At 42.2% G+C, this 24703-nt stretch overlaps 1 protein-coding gene and 1 non-coding gene across 5 annotated transcripts in view; one reads left to right on the top strand and one right to left on the bottom strand.

Annotated features, from left to right (window-relative positions):
- Positions 1-7972: 7972 nt before the first annotated feature.
- Positions 7973-8044, bottom strand: TRNAE-UUC. The gene has a single exon. It is a non-coding gene; the product is annotated as a tRNA-Glu (tRNA).
- A 4364-nt stretch (positions 8045-12408) lies between these two features.
- Positions 12409-24703, top strand: part of ANAPC4 (anaphase promoting complex subunit 4) — a 28046-nt gene continuing 15751 nt past the window's right edge. Inside the window, exons 1-16 of one of the 4 annotated variants that reach the window (XM_043544565.1) lie at positions 12640-12804; positions 13345-13746; positions 14829-14934; positions 15876-16008; positions 17604-17678; positions 17839-17865; positions 17953-17997; positions 19593-19677; positions 20604-20714; positions 21209-21292; positions 21517-21603; positions 23092-23156; positions 23251-23293; positions 23391-23467; positions 23955-24055; positions 24129-24180. In XM_043544565.1, coding sequence (XP_043400500.1) covers positions 13657-13746; positions 14829-14934; positions 15876-16008; positions 17604-17678; positions 17839-17865; positions 17953-17997; positions 19593-19677; positions 20604-20714; positions 21209-21292; positions 21517-21603; positions 23092-23156; positions 23251-23293; positions 23391-23467; positions 23955-24055; positions 24129-24180 — 1181 coding nt within the window. In that variant the 5' untranslated portion in view covers positions 12640-12804; positions 13345-13656. Of the gene's footprint in view, positions 12805-13344; positions 13747-14828; positions 14935-15875; positions 16009-17603; positions 17679-17838; positions 17866-17952; positions 17998-19592; positions 19678-20603; positions 20715-21208; positions 21293-21516; positions 21604-23091; positions 23157-23250; positions 23294-23390; positions 23468-23954; positions 24056-24128; positions 24181-24703 lie in introns of all 4 variants that reach the window. The other 3 variants (XM_007058100.4, XM_043544567.1, XM_043544566.1) reach the window with 3 other exon arrangements.

Raw genomic sequence — 24703 nt, 5'->3', positions numbered from 1 at the left:
ATGTGGAAAATGATTGGGCGTAGAGGGGTTGGAAAGGTGGTTACTTTTTCAAGTTGATCTGTAAAGTTTAAAGTATCATAGAATTGTTGGACTGGAAGGGACCTCGAGAGGATATTTAGTCCAGTCCCGTGCACTCATGGCAGGACTAAGTATTATCTAGTTGCACTGTATGTAAGAGAGCAGTATGACTGCTCAGAGCTCAAGTATGAAACTGCAGAAAAACCCGAGAGTCTCTGGATTAAGTTTAGAAGGGTGAGCAACAAGGCTGATGTCGTGGTGGGAGTCTGATATAGACCACCAGACCAGGGGGATGAGGTGGACGAGGCTTTCTTCCGGCAACTCGCAGAAGTTACTAGATCGCAGGCCCTGGTTCCATGGGAGACTTCAATCACCCTGATATCTGCTGGGAGAGCAATACAGCGGTGCACAGGCAATCCAGGAAGTTTTTGGAAAATGTAGGGGACAATTTCCTGGTGCAAGTGCTGGAGGAACCAACTAGGGGCAGAGCTCTTCTTGACCTGCTTCTCACAAACCGGGAAGAATTAGTAGGGAAAGCAAAAGTGGATGGGAACCTGGGAGGCAGTGACCATGAAATGGTCGAGTTCAGGATCCTAACACAAGGAAGAAAGAAGAGCAGCAGAATACAGACCCTGGACTTCAGAAAAGCAGACTTTGACTCCCTCAGGGAACTGATGGGCAAGATCCCCTCGGAGAATAACAAGAGGGGGAAAGGAGTCCAGGAGAGCTGGCTGTATTTTAAAGAATCCTTACTGAGGTTACAGGGACAAACCATCCCGATGTGTAGAAAGAATAGTAAATATGGCAGGTGACCAGCTTGGCTTAACAGTGAAATCCTTGCTGATCTTAAATACAAAAAAGAAGCTTACAAGAAGTGGAAGATTGGACAAATGACCAGGGAGGAGTATAAAAATATTGCTCGGGCATGCAGGAGTGAAATCAGGAAGGCCAAATCACACCTGGAGTTGCAGCTAGCAAGAGATGTTAAGAGTAACAAGAAGGGTTTCTTCAGCTATGCTAGCAACAAGAAGAAAGTCAAGGAAAGTGTGGGCCCCTTATTGAATGAGGGAGGCAACCTAGTGACAGAGGATGTGGAAAAAGCTAATATCCTCAATGCTTTTTTTGCCTCTGTCTTCATGAACAAGGTCAGCTCACACACTACTGCACTGAGCAGCACAGCAGGGAGAGAAGGTGACCAGCCCTCTGTGGAGAAAGAAGTGATTCGGGACTATTTAGAAAAGCTGGTCGAGCACAAGTCCATGGGGCCGGATGCGTTGCATCCGAGAGTACTAAAGGAGTTGGCGGATGTGATTGCAGAGCCATTGGCCATTATCTTTGAAAACTCATGGCAATCGGGGGAGGTCCCAGATGACTGGAAAAAGGCTAATGTAGTGCCCATCTTTAAAAAAGAGAAGAAGGAGGATCCTGGGAACTACAGGCCAGTCAGCCTCACCTCAGTCCCTGGAAAAATCATGGAGCAGGTCCTCAAGGAATCAATTCTGAAGCACTTAGAGGAGAGGAAAGTGATCAGGAACAGTCAGCATGGATTCACCAAGGGCAAGTCATGCCTGACTAATCTAATTGCCTTCTCTGATGAGATAATTGGCTCTGTGGATGAAGGGAAAGCAGTGGACTTGTTGTTCCTTGACTTTAGCAAAGCTTTTGACACAGTCTCCCACAGTATTCTTGCCAGCAAGTTAAAGAAGTATGGGCTGGATGAATGGACTATAAGGTGGCTAGATTGTCAGGCTCAACGGGTAGTGATCAATGGCTCCATGTCTAGTTGGCAGCCGGTATCAAGTGGAGTGCCCCAGGGGTCGGTCCTGGGGCCGGTTTTGTTCAATATCTTCATAAATGATCTAGAGGATGGTGTGGATTGCACCCTCAGCAAGTTTGCAGATGACACTAAACTGTGAGGAGTGGTAGATACGCTGGAGAGTAGGGATAGGATACAGAGGGACCTAGACAAATTGGAGGATTGGGCCAAAAGAAATCTGATGAGGTTCAACAAGGACAAGTGCAGAGTCCTGCACTTAGGACAGAAGAATCCATGCACCGCTACAGACTAGGGACTGAATGGCTCGGCAGCAGTTCTGCAGAAAAGGACCCTAGGGGTTACAGTGGACGAGAAGTTGGATATGAGTCAACAGTGTGCCCTTGTTGCCAAGAAGGCCAATGGCATTTGGGGATGCATAAGTAGGGGCATTGCCAGCAGATCGAGGGACGTGATCATTCCCCTCTATTCGACATTGGTGAGGCCTCATCTGGAGAGCTGTGTCCAGTTTTGGGCCCCACACTACAAGAAGGATGTGGAAAAATTGGAAAGAGTCCAGCGGAGGGCAACAAAAATGATTAGGGGACTGGAATACATGAGTTATGAGGAGAGGCTGAGGGAACTGGGGATGTTTAGTCTTCAGAAGAGAAGAATGAGGGGGGATTTGATAGCTGCTTTCAACTACCTGAAAGGGGGTTCCAAAGAGGATAGATCTAGACTGTTCTCAGTGGTAGCAGATGACAGAACAAGGAGTAATGGTCTCAAGTTGCAGTGGGGGAGATTTAGGTTGGATATTAGGAAAAACTTTTTCACTATGAGGGTGGTGAAACACTGGAATGCGTTACCTGGGAGGTGGTGGAATCTCCTTCCCTAGAAGTTTTTAAAGTCAGGCTTGACAAAGCCCTGGCTGGGATGATTTAGTCGGGGATCGGTCCTGCTTTGAGCAGGGGGTTGGACTAGATGACCTCCTGAGGTCCCTTCCAACCCTTATATTCTATGATTCTATGATCTAGACCATCCCTGACAGGTGTTTGTCCAACCTGCCCTTAAAAATCTCCAATGATGGAGATTCCACAACCTCCCTGGGCAATTTATTCCAGTGCTTAACCACCCTGATAAACCACCTTTTCCTAGTGTCCAACCTAAACCACCTTTGCTGCAATTTAAGCCCATTACTTCTTGTCCCATCCTCAGAACTTAAGGAGAATAATTTTTCTCCCTCCTCCTTGTAACAACCTTTTATGCACTTGAAAACTGTTACGTCTCCTCTCAATCTTATCTTCTGCAGACTAAACAAACCCAGTTATTTCATTCTTCCCTCATAGGTCATGTTTTCTAGACCTCTAATCATTTGTGGTGTTCTTCTCTGGATTCTCTTCATTTGTCCACATCTTTCCTGAAATGTGGTGCCCAGAACTGAACACAATACTCGAGTTGAGGCCTAATCAGCATGGAGTAGAGTGGAAGAATTACTTCTTGTGTCTTGCTGACAACACTCCTGCTAAAACATCCCAGAATGATGTTTGCTTTTTTTTTTTTTTTTGGAAAGTGTTACAAACTGTTGATTCATACTTAACTTGTGATCCACTCTGAACCCCCGTTACCCTTTCTGAAGTACTCCTTCCTAGACAGTCATTTCCCATTTTTTGTGTGTGCAATTGATTGTTCCTTCCTAAGTGGAATACTTTGCATTTGTTCTGATTGAATTTCATCCTATTTACTTCAGACCATTCCTCCAGTTTGTCCAGATCATTTTTAATTTTAATCCCATCCTCCATAGCACTTGCAATTCCTCCCAGCTTGGTATTGTCTTCATACTTTATAAGTGTACTCTATACCATTATCTAAATAATTGATTATGTTTATTGTGTAAATCCATCTAAGCATTTATATTGGCAACACAGTAGTGTAATGAAATTATCTGCCTAAAACTGGCAATTTATCTCTGAGGTCAGGAAGAATCCTGAGTGTGAGAGGCTGTTTCAGTAGAGCAAATAAGCTATTGACATGCATGTTGAAGTGTAGGACTGAGGTTACAACCATTGGTGGTGGGTATCAAAGGCCGGGGAAGGCTGATCCTCCCCAAACAGCCTTGTGTAGCCCTGCCCACGCTCCACATCCCGACCCCTTCCTGCTTCCCATCGCTGTGTTGTAGAGGGCTATTCCCCCCTGTGGCCAGGGCCCAGGCTGGGGCTAATGGGGGCTGGCCTGAGCTTTGGGGGTGGAGGTATATGCCACCCACCCGGCACTCTGGGCCTGGGGATGGGGGAAGCGCGCTGCTCGCCCAACCGTCCAGAACTCGGGCTGGGGGAGGAGGGCCGTGTTCCCTGCCCACCCACCTGGTGCTCTGAGGCTGTGGGGGGGCTGTGCCACCAGCCTGGGGCTTGGGGTGCTCAGACAGCCGGGGAAGGGGGGAGGCTAGCAGCTGCATGAGGGGGCCTCTGCGTTCCGGTGAGAGGTGTAGGGCCCGGGGTTCACCCACCACCCATGGTTACAATCCAGGTTCACTCCGCTTTCTTGATTGAAAAACATCAGTTTGTGTGTTACACTACTATTTTTTTTATTGATACATAGGTTTAATTATATCAGATATTCACACCAATTTTGTTTTGCAGCAGTGTAAGGTTCAAAGTTGAGTGCTAGGCTGAATTTAAGGTGGTTTTTTTTTTAAAAGTTTATAAAGCAGTCAAATACCTTGTTCTGAATGCTCAAACCTTAAAAGGAGAGAGTTATCAAAAAGTAATTTTCCTAGTACAGTGTTTATCGCTCACTCAAATTCCTTCACCTATGTGAACACAGGGAGAATATTATCCTGGGACAGGAAGAAAAAGTAGTTTGATAAACAACTAAGCCCTCGTCTACGCTATGGGGTTAGGTTGAATTTAACTGCGTTAAGTAGATTTTTAAAATGACTGCGTCTACGCAACCAACCCTGTTCCGTCGACCTAAAGGGCTCTGAAAATTGACTTCTGTACTCCTCCCTGGCGAGGGGAATAGCGCTAAAATCGACCTTGCTGGGTCGAATTTGGGGTAGTGCAGATGCAATTCGACGGTATTGGCCTTTGGGAACTATCCCAGAGTGCTCCAATGTGACCAACTTTGAACTCCGATGCACTAGCCAGGTACATAGGAAAAGCCAGGAGGACCCTACCACTACCCCACCACTGTCCATGGACATCTGCAAGGGGGGAGTCTCACGCAACAGGGAGGAGGATTTTGTGGATGAGGAAGAGGAGGAGCAGAATGCGCAGCAGGTGAGCGGTGAATCCATTCTCCCTGGCAGCCAGGACCTTTTCATCACCCTTTTCATCACCCTGGAGCCAATACCTCCCAAGGCAGGATCCTCAACCCTGAAGCCGGAGAAGGCAGCTCTGGTGAATGTACATTTGTAAGTACAGTACAGGGTTTAAAAGCAATAGTGTTTCATGTTTGATTTGCCCTGAAGAATTGGGATGCATTCGCGGCCAGTGTAGCTACTGGAAAAGTCTGTTAACGTGTCTGGAGATGGGGCGGGAATCCTCCAGGGACATCTCCATTAAGCTTTTCTGGAGGTACTCTGAAAGCCTTTGCAGAAGGTTTCTGGGGAGGGCTGCCTTATTTCATCCTCCACGGTAGGACACTTTACCACGCCAAGCCAGTAGCAAGTAGTCTGGAATCATTGCAGCACAAAGCATGGCAGCGAATGGTCCTGGGTTTTGGTCACATTCAAGCAACATTTGGTCTGTATCTTTCTGTGTTAGCCTCAGGAGAGTGATATCATTCATGGTCACCTGGTTGAAATAGGGGAATTTTTGTAAGGTAACAGTAAAAGGACGCTGTTAATGCTGGGTTGTTTGCGCTTGGCTAAAAGGGATCATCCTGGAGAATAGCCACATGGTCCGGGAAGGGATGAAGGGATCATCCCAGACAATAGCCATGTGGTGTTGTGAGGGGAGGTGTGTACTGCACATCCACCCAAAAACCGCAGGCCCTCCTTTTTAAATGTGAAACCCAACCGGCATTGCTTGCTATGGGAAAGGATGGCGCTGCAGTTTGAAACCATTCCGACATATTATGAAGGTGGAAGAAGCCAACCCCCAGTACCAAAAGGCTGCCCATGGCTGCCTGGAAACCAAATTCTGTTGCCCAGCCATTTGTGATGTTTCACCATATTGGCAGGTGCTCAATATAAAAGGCAAAATGCAACCTTGTACATAAAGCACATGTGCTGTGTGCTGTGAATTGCTTGATTCACTGTGAAAGAGTCTCCCTTTTGTTCTCAGAAATGTATCATCTTAAATTTTACTCTCCCTTTTTATCTCCTCCCAGGTGTAAATGTTTCTATGCTCCCCCTATCATCTCCGTCCCTGAGGTTATCAAAGATTAGAAGGTGGGGAAAAAACGCACTCACGATGACATGTTTTCCGAGCTCATGCATTCCTCCTGCACTGATAGGGCACAGCTTAATGCATGGAGGCATTCAGTGGCAGAGGTCAAGCATTAAGTGAGCGTGAAGAGCAGGAGGTGATGCTGAGGCTAATGGGGGGAGCAAACAGACATGATGAAGCATCTGTTGGAGCTGCAGGAAAGCCAGGAAGAGCAAGACCCCCACTACATCCATTGTATAACCGCCTGCCCTCCTCCCCAGGTTCCATATCCTTCTCCCCCAGATGCCCAAGAACGTGGGGGGGAGGCTCCGGGCACCCAGCCGCTCCACTCCAGAGGATGGCCCAAGCAACAGAAGGCTGTCATTCAAACAGCTTTGATTTGTAGTATGGCTACAATAAGCAATGTGGCCTTGCCCTTCCCTCCTCCTGCACCCCACCCCACCTGGGGTACCTTGTCAGTTATCTCACTTTTTAAAAAATTAATAAAGAAAGAATGCATGGTTTCAAAACAATAGTGACTTTATTTCCTTTGCCAGCTGTGATCGAACGGGGGAGGGTGGTTGGCTTACAGGGAATTAAAATTAAAAAAGGGGGCGGGTTTGCAGCAAGGAGAAACACACACAACTGTCACACACACAAACTGTCATGAAACTGGTTTTCAAAGCCTCTCTGATGCGCAGCATGCCTAGCTGTGCTCTTCTAATCGCCCTGGTGTCTGGCTGCTCAAAATCGGCCACCAGGCGATTTGCCTCAACCTCCCACCTCGCCATAAACGTCTCCCCCTTACTCTCACAGAGATTATGGAGCACACAGCAAGCAGCAATAACAATGGGAATGTTGGTTTTGCTGAGGTCTAACTTTGTCAGCAGACAGCACCAGCGAGCTTTTAAATGTCCAAAGGCACATTCTACCACCATTCTGCACTTGCTCAGCCTATAGTTGAACTGCCTCTTACTACTGTCCAGGCTGCCTGTGTACGGCTTCATGAGCCATGGGAGCAAGGGGTAGGCTGGGTCCCCAAGGATAACTATTGGCATTTCAACATCCCAACATTTCAACATTTAATGGACTGGGAACCAAGGAACCTATAGTAATGGCTTTGTAAAGTATGTATAATTCCTGTATGGACACATGTATTTAAAGAACATTTTGTTATTACCTTTTGGGTTTTTGGCTAACTGTTCTTCAAACTCCTTTTTGGCTTTTCTTATTACATTTTTATACTTCATTTGGCAGTGTTTATGCTCCTTTATATTTACCTCACTAGGATTTGACTTCCACTTTTTAAATGCCTTTTTATCTCTCACTGCTTCTTTTACATGGTTGTTAATCCACGGTGGCTCTTTTTTAGTTCTTTTACTGTGTTTTTTAATTTTGGGTATACATTTAAGTTGAGCCTCTATTATGGTGTCTTTGAAAAGTGTCTATGCAGCTTGCAGCGATTTCACTCTAGTCACTGTGCCTTTTAATTTCTGTTTAACTAACCTCCTCGTTTTTACATAGTTCCCCTTTCTGAAATTAAATGCCACAGTGCTGGGCTGTTGTGGTGTTCTTCTCACCACAGGAATGTTAAATGTTGTTATATTATGGTCACTATTTCCAAGCAGTCCTGTTATAGTTACCTCTTGGACCAGATCCTGCTCCACTCAGGACTAAATTGAGAGTTGCCTCTGGATTCAAATGTGCAAGAATTAGTACTTTTCTGCTAAAGTTTTTCAGTCAGATTACACAGGGATTCTTTCTCATTTCATAGAAGATTAGGGTTGGAAGAGACCTCAGGAGGTCATCTAGTCCAACCCCCAAAATTTCACTGTTCCCATACCGGGAGTTGAACCCGGGCCACCTGGGTGAAAACCAGGAATCCTAACCACTAGACCATATGGGAGCTGATATTTGAGGAGTTATATAGTTACAGAAGTATATACAATGTAAATGTTTGCTATTACCTTGTTTTCACTTATCTGTGTCCTGTTATAATGTATGTAACATTCAGTGGTGCAAGTACAGTGGTACAGTCCGATAGGCCATACCAGTAAGATATTTATAGCTGGTACAGCGTACTGGAAAGACAAAGGAGAAGCCCGCCCCCAGCCCTGCTGTGACACTCTGTATTTCAGGGGAACACCCTGCAACCCCATGTTCATCCTTATGACATGGTTATGTTGGACTAGATTGATAACTGGTATATTTCTGATATGGGCAATGTAAGAAAGAGTGACTCCACAGCAGATCCCAGAATTTGCCTGACCATTAGAAAGAATATGTTTCTCAACCACCCTGCTGAGTCTGTGCTGATTGAAATTGCCTGTCAGTTTTACAAGATCAGTGTTAATTGTAGAAGCACATCCAGAGACTAAGAGATTGTTCTAAAAGTAACAATAGCTGCCTTTATGGCTGGTGCAACTTTGTTTTCCTGAACTCTGGAATAAGATGTGTGAACCCCTCACTCTTGCATGCTTATCTTGTTCGTTTCCTTTTAGATATAATAAGTGGGATGAATAGACTTATTGAAGTCTGCTATGTCCCACTGATTTTAGGATGGTTATGTTAAAGGATGGGTAGATGATAAAATGCAGATGTGACAGGATATACGTTGGAGTGTGAGTGTGATTGTATGCATATATGTATGATTGAATGAGGAATGAAAGATTAAAGGTTGAGGTGCCAGCCTTAAAATAAAATCGTCTGGCTAAAGAAAGCAGTGGATGAGATAGCCTGATAACCCAGAGGGCATACCTGTGCCAAGGACAAGAGGGCTGAAGAACAAGATAACAACATACTGTCATTTTGTCATTGCTGTGCCATCTGCATGATTGACTATCACCTCAAACATGAGAACAGTGATTGATCATCACTTCAAACATAAAAACAGCATGATGAAGCAAACCCTTTAAACTTGTATGAGAATAAATCCCTATAACAACAGACCCTGAAGACTGAGGACTTGGGTCTGATTCTGCAAACCAACCCCCAGCAGCATCGGATGCACATCTGACAAGGCCCTGCTCCATCCTCATGTCCAGGCCACCTGGCCAGTGACTTGGCACGAGCAACTCCTAGGCTGATAACTATAACAACTTTGCAGAACTTGTGTGTGTATGTGTGTGTGAATGAGATGGTATAGCTATAACTGATTGCTTACTCTGATTCTTTCTGTATTCAAAATAAACGTGGCATTTTGCCTTATCCCCTTTAATAAGATCCTGCTGGTTTTTATTTTATTGGTATAACAATTGTGTGGTATCCAATGCAAAGTTTGTCATGTCGGGTGTCTTCGGAAGGCTCACAATGCACTGAGCATTGTTGTTATGGTAATGTTACAGGTTGTAATTTCATGTATGTAGTTACGAGGCTGAAAATGTGTCATCATGGCTTAAAACAAGTCCAGGAACAGAGGGGCAGTTCACACCTCATCCGGGCATGCAAGGGGCAAACCCAGCCCAGCCTCACAGGAACAAAGGACACTGGCCTAGGCAGCAACAAAGGATCTGTTGGACTCTCAAGTGAGTCACCCCCCTTCCCTTGGTCAGTTTGGAACTACGATGAGGTAATGCTCACCTGACCTTGAAGGGAGGGGCAAAGCCAAGAGGGAAGAAAGAATATGATAAACGGGAGAGACGTTTGCCATACTCTTCTTCTCTCTTCCACCTCCATCTACAGACACCACCACCAAACAACTGAAGCACTGATCAAAGGGGAGAGCCTGGCTGAAGGGCAACCAGCCAGCCTGTGGTGAGAAGCATCTAAGTTTGTAAGGGCACTGAAAGTGATAAGATCAGCTTAGAATGCATTTTGCTTTTATTTCATTTGACCAAATCTGACTTGTGCTTTGACTTATAATCACTTAAAATCTATCTTTTGTAGTTAATAAATTTGTTTGTTTGTTTATTCTACCTGAAGCAGTGTGTTTGGTTTGAAGTGTGTCAGACACTCCCCTTGGGACAACAAGCTTGGTACATATCAATTTCTTTGTTAAATTGATGAACTCATATAAGCTTGCTGCATCCAGCGGGAATAACTGGACACTGCAAGACAGAGGTTCCTAGGGTCGTGTCTGCGATTGGAGATACTGGCTAGTGTCATTCAGTTGCACAATCCAAGCAGCAGCTGGCCAAAAGTGCTCACTCATGTAGCTGGGAGCAGCTTTCATGCCAGAGGTTATGTGTGAACAGGAGTGGGGGTTCTCACAGCAGAGTAGGGTAAGGCTGGCTCCTAGAGTTGAGGATTCGAGTGACCTAGCAGATCACTGGTCCAGATAACACCAAGGGAACGTCACACCCACCCTCTGCCCTTCCACAGAGCTGCGTCTCCTCCATCTGTACAGCATCCCCGCTGGAGGACAGGGCTGGGGTGGTTCTGGGGACGGTACAGGCATCAGAGGAGCTGCCAGAAGTCTGCTCCTTTCCCCACTGGGGACTGCAGTGGGGGAAAGGAGTAGAACACCGGCAGCTCCTCCGGCACAGCTGCACTGCTCCCAGCTCCACCCTCCGGCAGGGCTGCTGTACAGACAGAGGAAACACATCTCAGTGAAAGGGCAGGGGGAGGGGCTGGGGGCAGCACAGCTGTGCTCTCCCAGGAACCACAGTGGGGAAAGGAGCAGAACGTGTGGCCACCGGGCAGCCCCACACCGGCAGCTCCTCCGGCGCAGCTGCTGTACCACTCCCAGCCCTGTCCTCTGACCGTGCTGCTGTACAGACCCCAGGCAGGAGGACTCAGGAGATGCAGCTGCATGGAAGGGCTGGGGGTAGGGCTGGAGGCAATACAGCCATGCTGGTGGAGCTGCTGGTGTGGGACTGCCTGGGTGGCCCCATGTTCTTGTGCTCCTTTTGCCGCTGCGGTTCCAGAGAGCCCTGATCTCCCGGGAACCACAGTGGCTAAAGGAGCAGAACGTGGGGCCGCTGGGCAGCCCCATGCTGGCAGCACCTCCAGCGTGGCTGTACCGCCTTCAGCCCTACCCCCAGCCCTTCCACGCAGTGGCATCTCCTGAGTCCTCCTGCCTGGGGTCTCTCTGTACAGCAGCGGAAGGCAGGACAGAGCCCCCCCACCAACCCCTGGTAATTTGGGATGGATATTCATCATGAGGAGACTGCAGGGGCCCCAGGCTGCGGGGCGAGGGGCAGAGGAGTCACGTGGGGAGGTCATGTGCCCACCCCCACTTTGTGTTCCTCCCGTGAGTACAGTGTACCAGCAAGAAATGATTTCTACTTGCACCACTGGTAAAATTCCATTAATTTTCATGAACTTTAAGCACCAAATACACTCTTACACATTTAACAATCACTTTGATCTATACTAATATACAAGTGAATTAGCCTGGCTTCCAGCTATCCATCTGTAAGTGTTCAGTGAGGCCTGGGGGTTTGGCATGAGCTGGCACCTGGTCTGCTAGCATCAAACAGCATACAATCTCTCTACCACAAAAAATGGAGGATCAGAAATGAAAATACTCATTCCTATTTAGCATTACAGCTACAACTCCAATCTGTGAAACCACGGGAGCAAACTACCCCACACAAAAGGAAATGATAATTACACCCCCACTTACACTAATATTTAAGCAAGTGCTTTATTTTAAGCGAGTAGTCTCATTTAAGCCAAAGGGCCTACTCTCATGATTAATGTTAAGCATGTGTACTTGCAGAATAGGGATCTGAGACACTGATTCAAAATCCAAAAATATTGCTGAGACCAAACTGATCAAAAGCAACTTGGCCTGCAGCAGCTCTCTCGTCTCACTGCACTGAAATCTGCAAAATGAGGGCAAACTCTTGTGTCCTGGGCTATTTTTTGCTGTCTATAGGGGAAAGCTGCATTGGTTTTTAAACGGATACAGTGAAACTGGCACAAACTTCTGTGTGGATGTTCCTGTTGCGGTTTGAGCGGCTTACTTCTGTTCCACTTCTGCTTCTTCCCAGCTGACTCAAACCCACTTACACCGACGGAGGAGCGTCCACACAGGCGGCTGCAGCAATTGCCTAACCCGGTTTACATTCCCCCGTTAGGCTGCTATCCCAAGGCCCTCCCCGAGATAAGGGGCTTTCTACGGCCCGAGCGGCAGCGGAGGGGTCCCCGCTTGGCAGCACGAGTGGGGCCCGCCCCAGGGCCAGGGCCAGCCACCCGCTCGGGCCTGGGCTGGGGCCAGCGAGGGCGTTGGGCCCCAGCCCGAGAGCGGCCCCCGGCGCAGGCCTAGGCGGGAGGCGCCGGCGGGAGCCTGGCTCCCCGGCACAGGCGGCCCCTGAGCGCCGCACGGCGGGCTGGGGAGGCGGAGCCGGCGGCCGCGCAGTGACGAGGGCAGGGCGGCCCGGAACTTGGGAAGGCGGGAGCGCCGGGGCGGAGCTGCCTGTCGTGGGGGCTCTCGCTGTGCTGTGTGGGCAGCCGCCCGGTGAAGCCGGGGTCCCTGCTGGCTCCGGGCGCGGAGTGGGGCTGCCGGGGGAGTGGGGCGGGTTTCAGGGGGACGGAGAGCGGCGGTGAGAGGAGGGGGCTTCCGAGCAGGCTGTGCCGAGAGCCCCGTGCCTGCGGGTGCAGGAGCCCCCCGCCATGCCGGCGTTCCGGCAGGTCGGGGAGAAGCAGCTTCCCCAGGAAATCATCTTCATGGCCTGGTCTCCCAAGAGGGATCTCATCGCCCTTGCCAACAAAGTGGGGGAGGTAAGGCGGGGCCGGGGGTAACGGGGAGCAGCTGGAGGGCCCGGCTCAGCGAGCTGGAAATGGTGGGTAGAGAAACCGCCTCCGGAGACAGGGCTGTTGTGATCTCTCCTGCTAGGGGGAGCGGGGTTGGCTGGCTGACAGCCCGTCTCCGCTCGCAGCGAGGGGCCTGCTGCCTGCCCCCTCCACGAGCAGTTCCCTTAGGGCTCACCACACAGGGCTCCGCCCCGTGGATCCAGTCCCGTGCCCTGCCTCTGGCAGGGCCCCGTACCTGGTACTCCAGAGAGAAAGAACTCTAGTCTTCCCCTTGGCAGCTGGGCAGTGCTGTGCCAGGGGGGCTAGCACTGGTTACCCTCAATGGCCATTACTGACATACCCCAAACATGCCTCCTTATTCCTTGTGGCCTCTTCAGCCACATGAATAGTGGTGCTTGGCTGTCTCCAGTCTTAGCGTGGCATGTGTCTTTATGAGTATTTTGTTTTATTTTAAACCCTTCACATGAGAATGACTTGGTAAGTGCCCTGGGTTTACTATCTTGGCAGTTCCAAGGCATTTTTGTTAGCTGTACTGCTAATTTAGCCAAGAACTGTGTTCTTTCATGCTGGCTGTATGGCACAGTTGCCAGCATCAGTGCAGGAGAGACCCAGGTTTACAGTAGCTGCTTGATGTGTTGCAAGGCAGAATTTGGTGGAACAGTGGTATGAAGAATCTGGCACAATGCCTGAACACGCTGTATCTGAATCTATCTCAAATGTTCAGTCTCTGATGACTTTGGGAAGCATCCTGTTTTCCTAAAGTGTATTTAAAAATTGCTTGCTGATTTTTTTCCTGTCTTATGTTCTCTCACAATCCTGATGTTCTTCAGATGTGTTCTGGAAAAGGTGTATCATTTAAATGTTTATCCTGTCACCATCAGATTCTGTACTCATCTTCAAAATGTTCAGGTTAAGATCCCTGGGAGTAAAGAGCAATAGTTGCTGGTGGGGGTGGAGTGGGTATATTGTCTCTCTGTGTTTTTTGCTACATATGTAGTCCTTTGTCCACAATATAATAGTTTTAGTATATACTTTGTGATAGGAGAATTTTTGCCTTACTCTTATCCTTTGTTAAAAAAACAGAATCTAAGTAAATGGTAATTCCCAGCTGAATACTGGTTTTTTGTGTGTCCCAGCAGAGTGCATGTTTTTGTGTGTGATTTAACAAGTGTAGAAAAATTAATTTATATTTAAAATAATTTTAAAACCAATAGAAGCATCGAAAACTGGTTAGCGGTGCAGAGGCAGACTGTATGTCCTGGAACAACATGTTATAGATCTCAGTTTATTTCTTGAGGTAACGTAATTCAGAGCTTCCCTTGCCAGTTTGCCACATATTGCTTCTGATCTTATGGCAGTGCTGTCCGCTGATGACAGGGTAGCGGGGTTGCTTCTGTTAGAGAGCATTGGTTTTTTAATGTCTTTTTCTGGTCTCTCTCTCAGTTCCTGTTTTCCTTGTTTCCCTCTCTCCCTCTACAGCACATTCTTTTTGCTGTCTACACCAATGGTTTTCAACCTGTGGTCCACAGACCCATAGGGGTCCGCATACTATGCCTAAGATTTCCAAAAGGTCTGCACCTTCATTTGTAATATTTTAGGGTGTCCGCAAATGAAAAAAGATTAAAAACCACTGCTCTGCACTTTGGTCTCCTCATGATGCATCTGGCTATGCATGGGAAGATCAACTGCAGTGCTTCCACAATACAGTTGCTATCTACCATATTATTCCGATTAGCCAGGTTGATTGTAAACTTCAGGTCTTAACCTAAAACCTCTTTTCATTGCTTCATAGTAGACAGTATGCCCCAGAACTCTGTGTGTGTATGTAGAATGACTGCTTTCTTGATACAAATAGTTCTAGATCTGACTTTCAGGATGTGGGATTTTCTTAAATCTAATAAAAAGGAGTGATACTTTAGTGGCTGACTTACAAAATATTGTTAAAGGAGAAGATGTTCAAGTTTCCTACATTTAATCTATCTGCTTTTCAGGTTTTACTTCATCGACTTGCAAACTTTCAGCGAGTTTGGAGTTTGCCACCAAATGAAAATACAGGGAAAGAAGTTACAGCCCTTGCTTGGAGACCAGATGGCAAAAGTAATGTTAAATATATGATGTTTTGTGCTGCAATAAAAATGGTGTTGGAAATCAGCAGATACCTTTAGTGAACACAGCACCACCTGTCTCGAAAAGAAAATTCTCAGTACAAAATATTAAGAAAAGGGTAGCTTAATTTTATGTAGCAATGCTATTAAAATAATAGTGAAAGGTACCCCTTTGATGTGTGATGTGATGTATAAAGAATGACCAAATTATAGTGGCACTGAAGTAACAGGTGAAATCTAAAATCTGATTGCAATTATGGGAATATTATTCTTCAAATTGCATGGCACAACTTTCAACTGTTAATAGTGCAGAGATGTTCCATGTCAATCATCCATCTGCATATGAATGAGCAGAATCTCCAATTATATTGTAACCTGGCATTCTTTGGGAATGAATTAGTTCAAAAAGATGAATATACTCATGTAAGTTCTTATGCAAATGTTGCCCAATGAATAATCGTGTCAGTGTTCTAATCAAGTAGGGATAAGTTCTTGTGAGAATCTTAGCATTATGTTACATTGCAATAAAATATCCTTGCTAATTGAACAGTGTGTCTCAAATGTATTTTTGGCACCAAATTTGCTAAGACTTTAGTCCATGCTTAGCTTATGTTTTCTCGCATGAGTAACAGAAAGCTAAGCATGGACCTAGGTTAAACATATATGTAAGTCTTTGCAGGATCAGGTCATTTTGTCAGGTGTGACCCAATATGCCATTTTAAAATAAAAAGGTTGACTTCAAGTGTGCTTTTTAGTAAGATGGTTTAAAATTAGAAGTGACATTAATGTACTATATATAGAAAAAGATCAAATTGTATATAGTATTTGGATTTAATGACTGAAGAATCATTACATTTCCTAACTTGTAATATGTTTGAGTAGCTGCAATGTTTTGTGTGTTTATTATTTAACATTATTCTGTTACTTCTCTAGTTTTGGCTTTTGGCCTAGCTGATACCAAGCGTGTTATCCTGTGTGATGTAGAAAAACCTGAAAGTTTACACTCTTTCTCAGTGGATGCTCCTATTACTTACATGCATTGGATGGAAGTAACTGAAGAAAGCAGGTAGCTCTAAAAACTTTACAGTTAAATAGTGGAATATAGTAGTTAAGCAAAAAAAAAAAAAAAAGTAACTGTCACACAGCTCAGTCACTTTTCCCACCACTTCATTTAAAAAAAATCCCCTTTTTTTGTTTCTAGTGTAGGTTTTTCATACATTTATTGATAACAATGCAGTTCTAGTGCTAAAAGTTTGATATTTTTGTTTTCTAGTTATAAGAACAAGAACACTTTTAATAGTATCTTGTGCGTCCATTTATTAATTTATAGTTTATTATAGCTTATTTATTTAGATATATGAGCTAGTATTGACTTGTATAATTGCTGCTCAGTTTACGTAACGGTGTTCTACCAATATCAAATGTATTGCTGTAATCTGCTTCATTGTACCTGGACAATGGAAGGTGATAAATTTAAAATATTATTTTTATCCACATTTTCAAGAATTTTAGTGATTTTGTTTATTTTTAATGCATTGATGGAAAACCCAGAGCTATTGGAAGTGTTGTCTTCATTATGTTTGTATCTCAGGACATAAGAGTACCCCCATTGTCTTGCAAGTTGTGTGCCATTAATCATAAATTGTGCTTCTGTTCACTCTGACATTCGCACAGATCTGATATGTGCCCTCCATAGTTCCACATGCCATAGGGGAAGTTGGGGGCATCCCCGCCCCCATTTCTGTGTCCTCACAAACCACTCTACATTGGCTGTATTAAAAAAACAAGAAATTCCATAAACAAAAATTTTGTTTAAAAGGGATTAAGGCTAGGTAAGTGTGACATTCTTCCCCCTCCCCATAAACACAAACCCTGAACCAGCAAGGAAATATTAAGCTAGGGGATATCTTTTAACCGTAGACTAATGCCCTCGTGGCCAGTTTCCACACTCAGCATCTTCATAAGTAATTTCCTGCAGAATATGTTGTGGGCTTCCTTAATCTCTCTTACAGTAATCTCTACATAATTTTAATTGCAACCTCATGCTTCCAGCATAAACATGTAATATGCTGGACACTTAACTGGAACTTGTGGATATATGTTAACCTGAAATGAGGTTGTAAATAAGGCTTTGCTTTAGACTGACGAGTCTTTCTGTTGACTTCAATGGGCTTTGGATCAGGCCCATAGACTTATGCTAGGAATTATTTAAAGCTGTTTAGGGCAGGGGAAATCTTTTTTTTTTTTTTTTTTGGTGTTTGTACATTGTCTAGCACAGTGGGGTCCTGTGCTCCACGATCAGGGCCACCCCGCACTGTTGTAATGCAAATAATAATAATGGAAGATTTGGGAAGCAAACCACTGAACCAGCAAATATAAACTTGTTCTTCGCCTTTCTATGTGGGAAACACTAAGCCAAAAGAAGAGGATATAAAAACAAAAAGAGAGCTCACTAGCCATCTTGTATTGATGTGATTGTGTTTTTAAAAGACTTTACTTAGAAAACAAATGATATGCTTGTGAGATTTGTAACTCTTTGAACATACATGATATGTTAAGTCTAAATTACTACCTAGCATTTAATTTTAAAAAAAATCTTTTACGATTTTTAAAGTCTGGCAGCAAAGGCAAAGAAATTCTTAATGATTCCTTTTTTTTCAGTGTTCTCACTTCATTTTATAATGCTGAGGATGAGTCAAATCTTCTCCTGCCTAAATTACCTGCATTGCCCAAAAAGTAGGTGTTAAATTAAAAAGCTTAAATATCTTTAATTTGTCATTTGGTGTCATTTTATGGGTTCTTTATGTTTAAAAGTACACAACTGTTCTGAAGTAAATAAGAAGACATCTTTACTAAAGGCACTTATTTCTCAAACTTTATTTTGACTTCAATTTAGCTACAGTACCTCTGCAAAAATTTTCAGGTAAGAATTGATGACTTCATGTCTTCTTATAATGATGCTTATGATTGCCTATGGGTTACCATAATCATACCATTTTTATATTTTTAGTGAAGAAAAATCAGATGAGATTATGAAGCTCTTGGGTGATGTAAGGTAAGTATTGTTCTTTGAAATCCGTAAAATAACGGCAAGTTTGGATTTAAAATAAATTGTAACTTTTTTTCTTAATGGTGACCTACAAAAGGGGTGGCAGGAAAATCTCTTGGCTTTTATAAAGTGTAAAGAAGGATTTAATGGACTCAGGTCTCTCTCTTTTTGCTGGAGGACTTCTTGAAGGAATATAGAACTGAAGTGGGAACTTTATTACCCTTTAATTGAAAGAGAGGGAGAGTTGGTTGAATATTTCAGAGAGCTTTCTTTTAAATTGTCTTAATCTTGAGTTAAATACATGTTAAGCAAAACTAAATCGTTCTGTAGTCGGATAAAGAATCCCTTCATCTCTCAGCTGATTGTGTTTAAGTTTTTTGTGATGTCATAGTTCAGCTAATTCTCCATTCCTCCAAAGAATCCACTAGCAAAAAAACCCCAAAGCCCCTGACGTAGTTTATAAGCATTAAGCATACAAATTCTTTGTAAAACCACCCTTTGTCTCATTGGCAGTATAATTAGAGTCACTTTAAAACTAGCCTATTTAAAACAAATGGAAGTGATGGGTATTCTTTAAAATCATTTTCCCTTCCTTTGTCTCCCCCATTTGCAGCTTGGATAGGTCCTCTTCTTAGATTAGAGAAATGTGCTATCAAACACACCATAAAAGCTTAAAAAATAGCTAACTGCAGCTTCCTCCTCGTCCTCTAATATAATTGGAAAAAAAGATCTGTATTGACCTATTTTGCAGGGAATGGTTTGTTTGTTACTTCAGCAGGGCCTGAAACCACTTGGAAACATGGTAAATGCTTATTCAATTTAAAATTACAGGGTCAGATTCAGCCCTATCATAGATCACCTACCCCAAAGAGTTTACAATACAAATGGACAGACAAAGGATGGGAGAGGAAACATAGGCACAGAAAGATCAAGTGAGTTGTCCAAGGTTACACAGCAAGTTAGCATTACAGCCAGCAACAAAATGCCACTCTCTCAGGACCAGTCCAGTGCCCTGTTCACTGGATGGGATTCCCTCTTCTGTTGCTGTTGTCATTGATGCTTGTTCTCAGGTGCTACATTTGTTTTCAATTTTCATTGCATTTGAAATTGAGTGGGGCAATGCCACTGTGTGACTGCTGGTGATATATTCAGAGTTATATTAGAGTAAAATTAGCTGAATATAAGAGAAGATTTAAAAGAGTAAATATGCTGTTGTCTACTCTTTAGAAAGAAGATTGCTAGTTAGGGTGTATGTATAAATCAAATTTTCTTTCATCATATATCTAATATATCTATACTAATAGCATTGGTGCTAGTAACTTTTTTGTAGAGCTGTTAATTTCTCTCTTCAAACAATATTTTAATGTATGTTAAACTTTTGTCTTGTTTTAATGTTGACTATATATTGGTGATAATCTTCACACTACAGTCTTTGATTACTTTTAAATATTAAATCCTAAGAATAGGTATTCATGTGGAATAGAAATAGCCAACTAGTGATTTACTGACTAGGTTTGTCATAATCCAGTAAAAATTGATTCTCCCCATCACCCCCATTTGGACAACTCACTGAGTAATTTCTGAGTCTTATTTATTATCAGGCTAAATGCCCTTGTTCTTGGAGGCAGTTCTGGATTCATTGAGGTTTATGCTTATGGAATGTACAAGATTGCTACAGTAACAGGGGTAAGTGTTTTTGTTTTGTTTTTATTTTTAACTTCCCTTGTTATTTCTCCTCTTAAAATACACCTTGTTAGTTAAACACAGTTTTTAGTTCATCTTTGGGAGTGTAAAGTATTGCAACTTCAACACTTCAGTATTACTATGGTTAAAACCCAGAGAGAGGAATAGTTGTGTGGTTTTTATTTTGTTTTTTAATTAGTATTCTGTCTGGAAAACTTCAAATCCTGTATCATTTGAAACAAAGTGCACCTTAATTGATTAAAGAACAGGAGTACTTGTGGTACCTTCGAGACTAACAAATTTATTAGATCATAAGCTTTCGTGGGCTATAGCCCACTTCATCAGTTGTAGCCCACGAAAGCTTATGCTCTAATAAATTTGTTAGTCTCGAAGGTGTCACAAGTACTCCTGTTCTTTTTGTGGATACAGACTAACATGGCTGCTACTCTAAAACCTTAATTGATTAGTCTCCTTAGTGTTGGTATGGTAACCCCCATTTTTTCATGGTGGGTTTGTGTGTGTGTGTGTGTCTATCTATATATCTTCTTTCTGTATTTTCCGCTGCATGCATCTGATGAATGGTTTTGTGGTTTTAGCCCACGAAAGCTTATGCCCAAATAAATTCGTTAGTCTCTAAGGTGCCACAAGTACTCCTCGTTCTTTTTGCTAATACAGTCTAACATGGCTACCACTCTGTAATCTAATACTGATTATCCAAAACAAAACAGTATGCACACATTTTTGTTTGCCCTCAATAGCTGAGACATTTGTTTCTCTTTTCAGTTGATACTTACACAGAAATAGAATGCAGTTTCTGTTTGAAATAAGGGCATGTGTTTAGTTCATCAGTTAATAGATCAGTGTACTTGTACCTATTGGGCTATTGAGAAAATGAGATACTTTAACCCCTTTACATTGGACTCTTTCAGGTGGCAGGTTCTTGCCTTGGATTATGCTTTTCTAGTGATTTGAAATCACTATCCGTCATTACAGAGGTGCAAGTTTCCCCAGACAGTGTACCGGAGATTACCTATTTCCAGGTGAGTAAAATGCAGACTGCAAACACACAAATAGTGGTGTTTTCTAAACGTTCTGTTAAAATATTTTAACAATTTATTTTTACTACTCATATGAAACAATTCTAATATATTGTCCTCATTTCTATTTACATAACGATAAAAATATTTTTATTCCCACCTTCTCTAAAGTTCATGTAATATTATTTAGTTTTTTTGGCTTCTCCATTTTGACTCAAATTGTTGTAATACGTGATTGACAGTGATGAAGCTCTGAAGTGTTTGCATTTTTCTGAACAGTAGCTGTATTCTAAAGGCTTTTTATGTACTGTCTCCTTTCTGCCAAACTAACAACTAAATAATTTCATTATTCCCTATTATAGTAGGGAATATATTTTAATATTCCCTATTTTAGTGACTGTGGTTTTTGCCTTAATGAACATGATCCAGGCTATTGTTACAAAAAATAAAAAGACCATCCATCTGATTATAACTGTTGCTTATCTTGCATATTACAGCTGGACACCAGTCTGCTATCAGTTTATTTACCTGAGGTAACTCGAATGGCCAGGAAATTTACTCATATTTCAACTCTCCTACAGGTACATTTTTGTTATGACTTTTTTTTAATTCCACAGTTATTACAGGCATTGGATTTTGTAACCCTATTAGTATAAAACACTTGCTCACTTAGGGATTTAGGTTGATTTTAAGTTAATATAGAGCACCGCTTTAGAAATGTAAAGATAAGAGTCCTCTGAGAACATATGTATGTTTAGTCTGAATTTTAAAAAAGTCACTGCACTAACTTCTGTTTGCATTGCAGTATATAAAGTTATCATTGACATGTATGTGTGAAGCATGGGAAGAAATATTGATGCAGATGGACTCACGTCTAACCAAATTCGTACAGGTATTGTGGTATAAGCAATTTATTTGGGGAAGGCAGAGAATGAATAGCTTTCTTATTTATATTAAATTATTTCATATCTCAGTTCTGTTTCTTTCATAGAATCATAGGTCTGGAAGGGACCTTGAGAAGTCATCTAGTCCAGTCCCCTGGACTCCTGGCAGGACCTAGTATTAGACCATCTCTGACAGGTGTTTGTCTAACCTGCTCTTAAAAATCTCCAATGATGGAGATTCCACAACCTCCCTAGGCAATTTATTCCAGTGCTTAACCATCCTGACAGTTAGGAATTTTTTTCCTAATGTCTAACCTAAACCTCCCTTGCTGCAATTTAAGCCCATTGCTTCTTGTCCTATCCTCCAAGGTGTTAAGAAGAACAATTTTTCTCCCTCCTCCTTGTAACAACTTTTTATGTACTTGAAAACTGTTATCATGTCTCCTCTCAGTCTTCTCTTTTCCAGACTAAACAAACCCAATTGTTTTCAGTCTTCCCTCAAACGTCATGTTTTCTAGACCCTTAATCATTTTTGTTGCTCTTCTCTGGACTTTCTCCAATTTGTCTCAGAGTAGCAGCCGTGTTCGTCTGTATCCGCAAAAGGTGCCACAAATACTCCTGTTCTTTTTCCAGTTTGTCTATATCCTGTGTAATGAACAGCTATCACAGGATAATGGTCTCTGTAAATTCAGAGGCAAGCTGGAGTCCATTAGTAATTAATGTTTGTCAGGTGCTTTGAAGTTGAAAAAGCATTGTTTGAGGGTTCAGTAGTTTTATCCTGTGACTTTCTAGTCCATTGACAACAGTCAATTGGTATACCATCATCAATCTCATTATTTTAATGGATTCATGTTCATACAGTAGTGATGGTTGTCCACTAATGTAATTATTGGCTGATTGCCTTCTTATTAGATTTGTGTTTTCTAACCCACTGAGTATACTTCTGTTAGTGATTGACCAGCCTGTCCATGAAAGTGTACAACTTGAGCAGTACGTTTACACTCTTAATTTGTGAGTGGCTAAAGTTGAATTTCTTTTTTATAAGCAAATAATTTCCTAGCCCAGATTCCAATTATCATAACTATTGAACTGGAGCACCTGCAGCTTGGTTCATCTCACTGGCTCTATGTCAAGTAGGAAAAAGTATAGTAGAATATGTACAAGGGAGCTACCAATGAGGTGCTGTTGGAGTGGCATAAATTTTGTAATCCTTGCTAGTATTTAACAAACAAATTTAAAAAATTGTTTGGTAACATACATTCTGAATTAATAAAAATAATGTTCAAAACTCTTATCACTAATGGAATAAATGTGAAAGTAGTGAATATTTTTTCCTATTTTAATCATTGAGTTTCCAGTGATCAAGAATGCATTTTCAGTGTTCAATGATGTATTTTGTTTCTCTGTATTTTAAATGAGGTGTTTGCAATTCTAATGTTGTAAATTGGTAATTAAATAAAAATCATCAGTTTATTTCAGTAATTTTTGGTTAACAGGAAAAGAACACAACTACTTCTGTACAGGATGAGTTTATGCAGCTGCTGTTGTGGGGCAAAGCAAGGTAGTTGCTGCTTGGGTTTTTATATTTCTGTTTCAACTTGTAAATGCATATTCAGATTAAAGAAAGAACACTTATTTTAATTTTTGTCACTTAGCCTTGAACTTCAAGCACTTTTAATGAACCAACTAACAGTAAAGGTATGGTAATGTTTACTATCTTTAAATGGTCTATTTCAGTATCTTTCATAAGTGTCGTATTAATATACTGTAATGAAGCATGTCTCTTTTCTATCAGGGCTTAAAAAAGCTTGGTCAGTCCATAGAGTCTTCGTACTCCAGTATACAAAAATTAGTCATAAGTCACTTGCAGAGGTAAGTCATATAACACCTAATGAATTACAGAGATAAATTTATTAGTAAACATTCGTTTAAAAGAAACTGAGCCCAACCAAAAACATAACCACTTCTTGTCATGATCGTGCAGAGTTTAGTCTGTTATTATTTTGTGACATCAGAAGACTATAAAATGTAATTTGAATATTAACTCTCTTCTCCCTAAAATACTGTAAGGGAAGAAATACTTGATTTATTTAACTGATTAGAGCTAGAAAAGTCTAACACTGTACAGGAAATGTGCTGTAGCTAATGTTTAGGGGCTTGGGACTGTGATTCAAAAAAAGTAGGTAATGCTTTTGGACAGAACGCTTGCTCTCTGTAAAATGAGGATAATGATATATTTGAAAGAACTTTACGAAGTAGGGATGAGAAAGTGCTGTATAAGAGTAAGATATTATGTATAAAATATTTGTCAGTTAAACGAGTCTCCACTTGATTAAGAAATTATGCTTTTCTGTAATAGTGGCTCTGAGGCATTGTTGTACCATTTGAGTGAACTGAAAGGAATGGCATCATGGAAACAAAAATATGAGTCTCTTGGACTAGACGCAGCAGGAATTGAAGGTACAGTAATTGGCTTACTACTCATCACGCTGATGTTCATTGTGAAAACTAAAAATAGTTGCTCTCTTTGCAGATGCTATTACTGCTGTGGGCTCCTTCATCTTGAAAGCAAATGAACTTCTTCAGTAAGTATTTATTTGGAGAGTTGCAACACAATTTTATTTTCAATAGGGCTGTCGATTTAATCTCAGTTAACTCATGTGATTAACTCAAAAAAAATTAATCGTGATTTAAAAAATTAATTGCGATTAATCGCACTGTTAAACAATTGAAATTCATTACATATTTTGGATGTTTATCTACATTTTCAAATATATTGATTTCTATTACAGCACAGAATACAAAGTGTACAGTGCTCTCTTTATATTATTATTTTTTCTTACAAATATTTGCACTGTAAAAATGATAAACAAAAGAAATAGTATTTTTCAATTCACCTCATACAAGTACTGTAGTGCAATCTCTTTATCATGAAAGTTGAACTTACAAATGTAGAATTAAGTACAAAAAAAACTGCATTCAAAAACAAACCAATGTAAAACTTTAGAGCCTACAAGTCCACTCAGTCCTACTTCTTGTTCAGCCAATCTCTAAGACAAACAAGTTTGTTTACATTTTATGGGAGATACTGCTGTCTGCTTCTTATTT

This window comes from Chelonia mydas, chromosome 4, assembly GCF_015237465.2.
Source record: "Chelonia mydas isolate rCheMyd1 chromosome 4, rCheMyd1.pri.v2, whole genome shotgun sequence".
NCBI classification, from domain to species: Eukaryota; Metazoa; Chordata; order Testudines; family Cheloniidae; genus Chelonia; species Chelonia mydas.
The sequence above is the reverse complement of the archived record's forward strand: the minus strand, read 5'-3'. Positions and strand labels throughout refer to the sequence as shown.